This window comes from Tenrec ecaudatus, chromosome 6, assembly GCF_050624435.1.
Source record: "Tenrec ecaudatus isolate mTenEca1 chromosome 6, mTenEca1.hap1, whole genome shotgun sequence".
Taxonomy (NCBI): Eukaryota; Metazoa; Chordata; class Mammalia; order Afrosoricida; family Tenrecidae; genus Tenrec; species Tenrec ecaudatus.
The window spans coordinates 34,626,698-34,638,251 of NC_134535.1; the positions used below are offsets into that span (position 1 = coordinate 34,626,698).

Genomic DNA, 11,554 nt, shown 5'->3' on the forward strand with positions numbered 1-11,554 from the left:
CTGCAAATCACTGCCTTTTGGTTAGCAGCTGAGTTGCAGCTGAGTGCTTAACCCCTGTGTCACCAGGACACCTGGTGTACAATTAGTGCAATTCCTAAAGTTATTGGTGCAATCTGAACTGCACAGTTCCTGAAATTCTCTTTTATTAAGACAACACTAGAGCTGTTTTGTGGAGGTGGAGATGGTGAAATTCCAGTGAAACTGGAGAAATGTAAGATTTGTACCTGAAAATTTGAAAATTTTCATAGAACTGTTACAGAAGCTTAATCACAATACTATTATATCAAATTACTCAGATTATTTCAACCCTCTAAACATTTGTTCCTTTACCTATTAAATGGGAATGAACACTTTTAATAATTGAGATAATGTCTAATACTCTTAATTAGATGACTGATATAAGGATAAAGGTAACATTAATAACAATGGTAATTTTTATTTATTGATTGTTTTGCTTTGGTCAGAAACTATTCAGTGTTGCAGTATTAATTACAACTATTTAAGCTCACGATAATTTTATTATTGTTCACATGAACAAATAATGAGACAGAGGCAAGAGAGGGTAATTTCCACAGATTAACTACTGTATGTACTCGAGTATAAACCTACCAAATATCAGCCAAGTCACCTAATTTCACCACAAAAACTGCATTAAAAATGTGCTAAAAAAAACTCGGCTTATACACAAGTATATACGGTAGGTGGGAAAGGGCAGAGCCAAGATCATAAATGTCTTTATTGCATTAATTTTTCAACTAACTGGTTTTTTTTCTTCAACTAACTGTTTTTAATGATATTATTTTAATCGTTATTTTTCTGTAGTCACTGATAGAGAAAGAATTAGTTGATGTGAAATCTAAGTTGGCAGAGCTAGAGGAAATGAAGGGTAGACAAGAAAAAGAGATTTCCATACTGAGTGAAGAACTTAAGTCTCACAAGCAAGAAAGCATAAAGGTATGTTAAGATAATAGTTTTTCCGCTTATGTTGTATTACTTTTCTGTAAATAAAAATATCAGTCTTCTTTGTCTCCCACACACTTCACTTTCCCTGCACTCTACTTTGCTGCTGGGTTTGAAAATTCATTGCAATGACCACACAGAACTGACAGATAATGCGCAGATTACAAGGTTAATTTATTAGGGGAGTTAGGCTACAATTCAGGTCAGAAATGATCAGGTGAGACAGGTTAATCAGGACAGTTTCTTCTCTGACCCTCATTCTCCTGGCCGGGCCTATACCCTGCTTGGCAAAGTTACAAAGCACTTTGGGGGGCTGCCAGTAAATGCTGAAGGGGCATCCACTGCACAGTGAACCTCATCCTGAAGGCACCCAGTTCCAGCTCCACGGGTTAGCAAACCCAACTCTACAATTAAGTATGCTACTCCACCAGCCAGCCTCCGCCCCAAAGCACCCAACTGTATCTAGTCTGTGGGCTGGAAAGCTCACCACTTGTCTCATGCTGCTCATGGTTCTGCTGCTGCTCCTCTGCACCTCTTCTAGGGTCACAGCTGTCTCCTGTATCAAAGAGGTTCAGTGCACAGGGATCTTAGGGTCTGGAGGACATACCCTACTCTGTACCCTGCTCTTGTCTCTTCTTTCTAGCTGGTCGTGAGATTTCCCTCCTTCTACTTTATACCCAGTGGGATGGCAGTGAGGGTGGACCCTGTCAACAGTCACTCACAGCTGAGTCTTAGTACAGTCGGTATCTCTTCCTCCACCTTCCCAGCCCTTCAGAAGAATGCAGGTTGTTCTTTGAGAGTGACAAAGACTATGACTGGAAGACCATATGCAATAATTCACTGCATTGTACATGCGTATTGTTTTATAGACAGATATGTTTGCCAGAGTGCTCTCACGTCGTGTAATATCTGTGCATCTGAAACTATATTTATCTTTTTTGGGGTTTTGTTTTCAGATTACTGAATAAATCAAAGCAATCTCAAGAGTTTAGATTTTGTTGCGATTATAATCAAGAGTTATTTTATAAAATGTTGATTGTAGAAAAAAAATGTTGATTATAGAATATTTCAAATGTTAGTATTGTAGTAACTATTACTTCAAAACATGAAAGTTCAGGAATAAGATTTTAAGAGTTTATATTTTGTTTTGATTTTCAGTTATTTTTCCTCTTAGATCCTTTAATAATCTCTTGCTTAGAGCATTTTACCTGTCATAAGCATAGGTAGGGTGCCAGTTGAAAATGAAATATCATTTGCTTTGTATAAGGATATTCATTTTCTTAATGAAAGGTCCTGAAAACTCTCCTAGTAATATCCAATGTGTCAATAAGTAGACCCACCATATTACTTTTTAATTATGTCTGAGTCATTCTGTTCTTCTACACTGCTACTTATTTGAAGTAAAGAATGTATTTAGTTGCTTGATTGATGATCAATAAATGCATGCAAAGTGAACAAAAGGAAAGGAGAGGACAGAAATCATTCACCAATTTAATTAGAATATATGCATGCTCTCACCTGAATTTAAATGACTGTTGAGCAGTAAGTGAATAATCTTGCATCTCTTTAACTAATTCTTTGAAATACCAAACTTTAAGAATATTATAAGAGATTAAAGTTCATATTAGATGTAGAGTTTGAGAAATCACATGAATTTCAGCTACCATTGGAATTATTTAATATTAAAAATGATTTCTATTTGACTTTGCTTTTTTAATAGGAGATAACAAATCTCAAAGATGCCAAACAACTCTTGAGTCAGCAGAAACTAGAGCTGCAGGGAAAAGTGGACTCCCTGAAGGCTGCTGTTGAACAGGAGAAGAAAAACCAGCAAGTGTTAAAAGAGCAGGTGAAAAAGGAAGAAGATACTCTGAAGAGGGAATTCACGGAGAAGGAAGCTAAATTGGTCAGTGGTGATGTGGGAAGTGCATGTTATAATAGAGCACTAAGTCAATCCAATGAGACTGAGATGTTCTGAGTGAAACGTTCACCTACTGTTTTAGTTCTTATTGTAAAACGAGATCAGATTTGTTTAACGAGCTGACATGAGATTGCAAATCTTTTACGCTGCAATGAGATTTTAGTTTAAGTGTCTATAAGATTTTAGTTTGTGTACAACATAACTCAGAAGAAACTTTTCAGTACCCAAATCCAAAATCAAATAAACACAAATTGCCGTGTAGATTTAAGAAATGGCCTGAATGCTAATCATGTTAAACTCGTTTGTTTGGACCAGTTGATAAGTTGATAAGGGGGAACGGAAGGTTCATTTGGGAACTGTGATACCAGCGTCTCCCTGTCCTTCACTAAAGAGTGTTTGCCAAATGGGAAGCATCTGGCCTTCCTCTACTGAATTACGTCCAAATAGTCCCAAATAAACCAAGTTCTTTATTTTTAAATCTGTTCTTAGGAACTCATACAGCACTTATCACAATCCATACATTCATCCATTGTGCCAAGCACATTTTTACATCTGTTGCCATAATTTTCAAAACATTTTCTTTCTGCTTGGGCCCTTAGTATCAGCTCCTCATTTTTTTCCCTCCCTCCCTCATGAACCCTTGATAATTTACAAATTTTTATTATTTTTTTCATGTCTTACACTGACTAATGTCTTCCTTCACTCAGTTTTCTGTTGTCTGTCCCCCTGGGAGGGGGTTATATGTAGATCATGGTGATTGGTTCCCCCTTTATCCCCTCCCCCACCTTCCCCTTCCCCTCCTGGTATCACTATTCTTATTATTGGGCCTGAAGCGTTTATCTGTCTCCACTCTGCACTTCCCCTCATTCACAATGATAAGAATTTTTTGTTCTTTGATGCCTGATACCTGATCCCATCGACACCTCATGATCACACAGGCTGGTGTGCTTCTTCCATGTGGGCTTTGTTGCTTCTCAGCTAGGTGGCTGCTTGCGTTATCTTCACGTCTTTAAGAGCCCATAAGCACTGTGGTGGCTCGTGTGTTGCTGTGACGCTGGAAGCTATGGCACTGGTATTTCAAGTACCAGCAGGCTCACACGATTTAGTAAAGTAAACCGGCTTCAGCAGAGCCTCCAGACTAAGAACAGATTATGAAGAAGGAATAGGCTGTCCCCTTTAGAGGAATTAGCCACTGAAACCCTGTGGATAATATTGAAAGAGAGTCAGTTATTGAACCTAAGGAACAGAAGCAGAACATTGTCAAAGATCGTGCCAAAGAAATTGAGCCCTTCAGGTCTGAAGGCACTCCAAATGTAACCGAGTAAGTAGTCAACCATAATGACAATGATGAAGTAAAGCCTTTGAGACCTTCAGTTGTTGCTGGGGCATGACTCAACATGAGAAGAAAGAACTGTAGATGTCCTTTAATAGCCGGAACTGGGAATGTATGAAGTAGGAATATAGGAAAATTGAAAGTGCTTAAAAATGAAATGGAACACATAAAGATCAGTGCTCTAGAGTGAGCTGAAATGGACTTGTATTGCCATTTTTAATCAAAGTCATATGGTTTACTATGCTGAGAATGATACAATCAAGAGAAATGGGCTTGTATTCATTGTCAAAAGGGCATTTTAAGACCTATCTTGAAGTATAATATCTGTATTAGGATAATATATATTTTATACAAGGATATTCAGTCAGTACAACTATGCAGATTCATGCACCAACCATGAAAACTAGTAATGAAGAAATTGAATCCTACCAATGTCTTCAGTCTGAAATTTATAAAACATGCAATCAAGATACACTGATTCTTATTGACGATTAGAATGTAAAAGTTAGAAACAAAGAGGAAGGAACAGTTGTTAAAGATGTTGAAGATTGAATGATAGAATTTTACCAGACCATCAACTTCCTCGTAAGGAAATACCTTTTCCCAACAACATAAAGGGAAACTGTACATGTACACTTATCCAGACAGAATACACAGAAATCAAATCGACTACATCAGTGGCAAGAGAGGAATATGGGGCTTTCTACTCCCATGAGTTAGTCTCTACCGCCGTATAGGGTCACTATGAGCCCATATCAACTCGGTGGCAGTGAGTTTGGGTTTGGGTTCGATGAGGGAGAGACCATGGAGAAGCTCAGTTATCAGCAATTAAAACTTGGATGACATCGATAATAGCATACACACAAAAAGCAAAAGGTCATTAAAAAGTCAGGAAAAACAAAGTGGATATCAGAAGACTCTCTGAAACTTGCTCTTAACCATAGAGTAGTGAAGACAAGCCAAAGAAAAGATGAAGTCAAAGAACTGAACCCAAAATTTCAAAGGTCAGGACAAGAATCAAAGTAAAATATTTTAATGAATCTTACAAAGACCTAGAGTTAGAAAACAAAAAAGGAAGACCACGCGCAGCATATTTTAAATGGAAATAAATAAAAAGTCAAGCCTTGAATCCCAATATTCAAAGATTCTATGGGAAAAATGTTGAAGTGTGTAGGAAGATCCAAAGAAGATGCAAAGTATACATGGAGAACTGGTTGACATTCAGCAATTTCATTCAAAAAGAACTGGTTGACATTCAGTAATTTCAAGAGGTAGCATCTGAGCATGAACCAGCAGTACTGAAGGTAGAAGTCTAAGATGCACTGAGATCAGCCAAAAACAAGGCTCCAGAAATTGATGGAATACCAATTTAGATATCTTTATTGTGCCAACCTGGCTGGTAAATACAGGTGGGAGTAATTGAAGGGTGGAGAGATAAATGGCTTGGTGAGCCTCACCTATTTAGTTCTTGGGTTTCTTGCTTTCTGATGGTCGGACTAGGGTGCAGCTGCCTTAGCCTGTTCCCTGCTTCGGCTGGCAGGGCTCACTTCCTGCAAGACATCCCTAAGAAGAAGCCACATGGACCTACCCTGATGCAGCCCTGGGTGCTGGAGAGGGCATGTGGAGACCCCTGCCAGCACTGAAATGTTTACACGCTCACTGGTTTGGCTTTCCTCCTGCAATCGGCATCATTGTGTGTGTTTTGTGAGATGGAGGAGGACTTTGTATATTGGTGTCGGACATATGGACTAATATTGGACTTAAAGGTTTGGGCAGCACTGGGTTGGGATGCTTTCTTAATGTACACTTAACCTTTATATAAAATGCTCTCTTATACATATGAATTTCTGTGGATTTGTTTACCCAGACTAACACACCAATTCAAATGTTTCAGCAAGCTGATTGAGCACTGGAAGCACATAACTTGCCTATGCCAGGAACTTTGGAAGACAGCTACCTGGCCAGTTGTCTGGAAGATATCCATATTTGTATCCCTTCTAAAGAAAGGTGACCCAACAGAATGCTCAAATTATAGAACAGTATCCTATCACATGCAAATAAAATTTTGCTGAAGATCATCCAACAATGTTTGCAGCAGTATGTTGCAAGGGAGCTGCCAGTTCCAGGCGAGATTCAGAAGATGGTCCAACAATGTTTGCAGCAGTATGTTGCAAGGGAGCTGCCAGTTCCAGGCGAGATTCAGAAGATGGTCCAACAATGTTTGCAGCAGTATGTTGCAAGGGAGCTGCCAGTTCCAGGCGAGATTCAGAAGGTGGATCTTGGCTGAAAACAGAGACTACCAGAGGGACGCTCTTGCGTTTTGTTGAGTTTGCAACGTGGGTCACAATTCTACAGCACTTCTTTGTACTCATGAGGGAACGGTCTATGGATCACGAGACAGTTGTGTGAACAGAACTGATGCATAGTTTAAAATCAGGAAAGGTGTGCGTCAGGGTTGTATCCTCTTACCATACTTATTCAATCTGTGCTGAGCAGATAATCTGAGAAGCCGGATTTTATGAAGAACGTCATGTCAGGCTTGGCGGAAGGCTTATGATCAACCTGCGATATGCAGATGGCACCACCGTACTTGCTGAGGCAGACTTGAAACAGTGATGGAGACCAAGGACTGCAACTTTCAGTATGGATTACCCCTCACTGTAAAGAAAACCCAAATCCTCACAATTGGACCAATAGATAAAGATATCTTGAAAGTTTTGAAAACCAAATAGGCTACTTTGAGGAATAAGGTGCTCCTAAGCTAAGCCATGGTATTTTCAATAGCCTCATATGCATGTGAATATTAGACATTGAATAAGGAAGACTGAAGAAAAATGATATATTTGAACTATGGTATTAAATATTACTATTTTGGAGAAGAATATTAAAAGTACTGTGGATTCCCGAAAGAACAAACAGATCTGTTTTGAAGAAGTATAGCCAGAGTGCTTCCTAGAAGGAGGATGGTAACGCTTCATCTCACATACTTTGTATGTGCTATTAGGAAAGACCAGTCTCTTAGGAGGACATCATACTCTGGTAACGTCAGGGGAAATGATAATGTATTGGGCAATGAGATGTATTGGCTTAGTGTGTGTAGTAATGGATCGAACCTAAGAAAAATCGTGAGGATGGGACAGTGTTTCATTCTGCGCCACATGGGGCCACTCTGAATTAGAACCAACTTGGCAGCACCCAACAACAGTACCATCACCTACTCCTCACTTAACAATAGTCAGGTTACCTGAAACCTCAAATGTATGACAATAATAAAAAAATCAATTATCTATTTTTTTGCATTAATGACATGTCTGACAATAATGTATGACAATAATAAAAAATCAAATGTATGACAATAATAAAAAATCAATTATCTGTTTTTTTGCATTAATGACATGTCTGGCAGAAACAAACTGAGGTCCTGGGTGAGAGTAGTCCTGTCCATCGCCTTTAAGGTTATATTACATGTCAGCTAGTTAGGGCCATGATTCTCTATGATTTGGAATTCATGCAGAGATGTAATTGAGTAGCTATGATATGATACACTCTGGCAATTATTTAGTGATATTCGTTCTTTTTTGATCTGATGTTGTCATTTCCCATTTTTACATAACACCAATTATCCATTCACAACCTTTTTTGGAACCTAATCATGTTGATGACGGAGGAATGGGTGTAACAAAATATGTTCTTTTGCCTTTTCTGAAGAAGCAATATTATTCATGTTCCTAGTTTTTTCAATTCAGTTAATGACTTTATTTTATACTACTTTATACTACTCTATAAATGTTTCTCCCCCCCCCCTTTCTCAGCATTCAGAAATAAAAGAAAAAGAAGTAGGAATCAAAAAACACGAAGAAAATGAGGTCAAGCTTACCATGCAGATCACTGCCTTGAATGAAAATTTAGGCACGGTAAAGAAGGAGTGGCAGTCTAGTCAACGGAGAGTTACTGAACTTGAGAAGCAAACAGATGTCCTCCGGGGTGACGTGGCAGTACTAGATGCAACAGTGCAGAATAATCAAGATGAGAGGAGAGCTCTGCTAGAAAGGTGAATGATATCTAGTAATACTAATTTATTTTTATTGTAAGCAACAAAAAAGATTGCCAGAGCCCACCTCTTTTTTCAAAGTTTGAAATAGAAGACGGATCTTGAAAAAGCCCATAGCTCTTGCATTACGTTTAACATGCCATTTAAACCCTAACCCTACCACAATCACATTGTTTAAATTACTGTTGTATTTAAAATTACTAAAGTAGTTCATTTTCTATTGTCTACATGGCTCATTGATGAATTTTGGAAAACACAAGTTCACTTTTTCCAATCTACTCCAGATGTCTTAAAGGTGAAGGCGAGATAGAAAAACTTCAGACCAAAGTAGGAGAACTGCAGAGAAAGCTAGATAACACCACTGCAGCCGTGCAGGAGCTGGGCAGAGAAAATCAGTCTCTTCAGGTGGGTCACTGGGTGATGTCACAGTGTCTTAGGGTAGAGTTACCTGTAAGTGAAAATCATACTTTCAGTCCTTTAAGAAATCCCATGTAATTGATAAATATGTTTTCGATAGTTAGTATCTGTCACTTTTATAGATGTTATGAGTAGTTAAATATAAAATATAAATGCTAGAGAAACCGTAGGCATAATTTAGAGAGTGTACTGAACTGTCAATAGTAGACAAAATTTACCAGATTTGGGAATATTAAGGAATAGATGCATTGGCATATGTGTAAAAAATAATCAGAGTATGTGCTCAGTGTTTTGAGGGTTGGGGAAAAAATCGAAGGTTAGAAATCACCTGTGCCTTTGAGGAAAAAAATATATGATTTACTTTTATTCTGTCATTCAGACTTAAGAAAGTAGCAAAATTTTCAATTTTTAAAAGTACTATCCCATGTTTCCTATAAGGAAAAAAAAGTTAATCATAAGATTCTGGCACCAAATTAGAATAAATCTGCCCTTCTTTAGAGTGTTGAACATTGTGATATATTGGCATGTGGTTTTTGTTTTGTGTTTTAAATAGATCAAACATACACAAGCATTGGCTAGAAAGTGGACTGAAGACAATGAAGTACAAAACTGTATGGCTTGTGGGAAAAACTTTTCAGTAACAGTGAGACGGGTAAATACATTTCATACAGCCAAGTTTCTGCATTTTATTCCTGTGACAATTAATGTTTTAATCATAAAATTAGTTCTGTGTTTCCTAGATTTAAAAAAATCTCCAGTAATTGGTAAGATCTCATTTATAACTACGTATTTTAATTAAATTTTAATGGCGTCAAGAGTCAGCATGAGTACTTGTGCTTGCTTAAACTCTTAGAGCCAGGCGTCACGTGACTGCGATGGAATGGTCATTTTCTAAGCTAGTGCTCATCGTCATGGGGCTGTGAGGAGGTCAAACAGAGATGAAGACACAAGCATTGTAAATGATCCCGTCATGCGACTGCTCGTGTTTATGTCCTCCTGAAGGTTTTTGACTGAAATACTTGGTGACTAGGAATCATTCCTTTTTGTCTGCTTCGCATGCTGTGCTAAAAACACTTAAGAACTGCCCCCAGGGCTCTGAGAATCCCATAGTATAATCCATATAAAATAGCATAGTAACTGATAAATAAAAAGCATTCAATAAATTTTGCTGTTTTTAATATTAGATTAAAATGGGATTAAATGAATATATTTAAATAGTGTTTTATTAAATAACATGCCAATTGCTTGAAAGTTAATTTGCCTTCACAGTGTAGTTGTGATATTCCTGTGAGTGCGTAGAGCTGGTTCTGTAGTTGTCATGCTTATGAGTCTTTGCTTTTTGTCATTTACAGCATCACTGCAGACAGTGTGGGAATATCTTCTGTGCTGAGTGTTCAGCCAAAAATGCCTTAACCCCCTCTTCCAAGAAGCCTGTTCGTGTCTGCAATGACTGTTTCAATGACTTGCAAGGGTAATGTGTTATCACAACTTAAGAGTAGTATCACACTAACATTAATTTTTAATAAACATATCTAATAGAGCACTTGAACTATATGTTATGATTTGGACAGTGGTTGAATAACTAGGCCAAATTAGTATTCGTATATTTTGAAATGTTCTCAATATCAAGTAAAACTCTTCTATTTTTGTGGGACTTAGACTCATCTTTGATTACTTTTTCCCCATTTAACCCTTGGGACTGCTTTCATGCCAAGCTTAGAATTAGCCAACAGAATGTAAATAACTTTGGACAGAAAATAGCAATGTATTTTTTTAAATATAATTTCATTGTTCACAAATAACATGAAAATAATTACATTGCTTACATCTTCTTTCTCCCAAATTTAAGGTACAAAAATGAGTTTGAATGATTTCATTTGTGGGGTTTTTTTTGCACAATAGCACATTATTATAAAAATATTGTCTTTATGAAATCATGCTCAGAACTATGAAACTCTCTCTTCTTTTCATTATATGTAGGTCCATAGATCAATTGCACTGTCAGGTTATATATTTACTATCTGGGTCTTCTAAATACTTATTTTAAAATATGTATTAGTTATTAATTCAAACATGGTTTTTGTTTTAACAATATGGATTAAATTCTCTTGGGTGGATTTTGTGAAAACCTCTATAAAATCAGTTTACTTACTTTATCCTAGGGTTGTATTTTAAAAACTAAAATTTCCTTTTTGCCTTTTTCCATATCACTTTTAAGCCCACATCTTATTCTCTATTAAGAATCCCACAGTTTCCTATCTTCATTCCCAGTTGGATGAACATTAGACATTGTGCTCTTTGTTTCTTGTAAGTGGGAGGGCTTCTAAGATTAGCTTCAGATTTCAACGTCATTTGGTCACTCCAGCATCTTCAGGAATCTGAGTTTACTTTTTTCTTAAGGGATCTATTTTTTGTTTTTCATTTAATTTGGTTTAGTCTTGCCAACCATAGTTTAGCTTTTCTTCAATTGTTTTAAAATTCTGCCTCTTCGAATTAGTGATTGGTATTGCTACCACCTTATCATCTGTAAAAACAAGATAAAAAAACAGCAAGGAGCCATTAAGTGTTCTACTTTTATATTTTCTCCATACCTGCTTGAGAAGGCAATTTTAAATGTTGGACAGTTGGCTTATATTTAAATTGGTTCACAATTTGGGGTTCCATATCAACTCGGAAAGCTTTTAATTTCACAAAGACTATGCTGTGAAATTACCTTTTAAGTAACAGTTAGAGAGAAAAGCATTACGGAACGTCAGTGTGTCCAGGAATCTGTCAGTTGTTATGAAAACTGGACTGAGTGGCTGAACCAAATGGAGATAAACTTTGACCTGTTCTAGTCTTCTGAAGAGAGAGTCAGCATTGAGAGTGGTTT

At 37.2% G+C, this 11,554-nt stretch overlaps 1 protein-coding gene across 1 annotated transcript in view; it reads left to right on the forward strand.

Moving 5' to 3' along the window:
- The window catches only part of EEA1 (early endosome antigen 1), a 150,581-nt gene extending 140,173 nt beyond the window's left edge, over positions 1-10,408 (forward strand). Inside the window, exons 24-29 of the mRNA XM_075551182.1 lie at positions 823-954; positions 2,681-2,866; positions 8,027-8,265; positions 8,550-8,670; positions 9,236-9,334; positions 10,035-10,408. Of these exons, the coding sequence (XP_075407297.1) occupies positions 823-954; positions 2,681-2,866; positions 8,027-8,265; positions 8,550-8,670; positions 9,236-9,334; positions 10,035-10,157 (900 nt within the window). The 3' untranslated portion in view covers positions 10,158-10,408. The remainder of the gene's footprint in view (positions 1-822; positions 955-2,680; positions 2,867-8,026; positions 8,266-8,549; positions 8,671-9,235; positions 9,335-10,034) is intronic.
- The last annotated feature ends 1,146 nt before the right edge of the window (positions 10,409-11,554 follow it).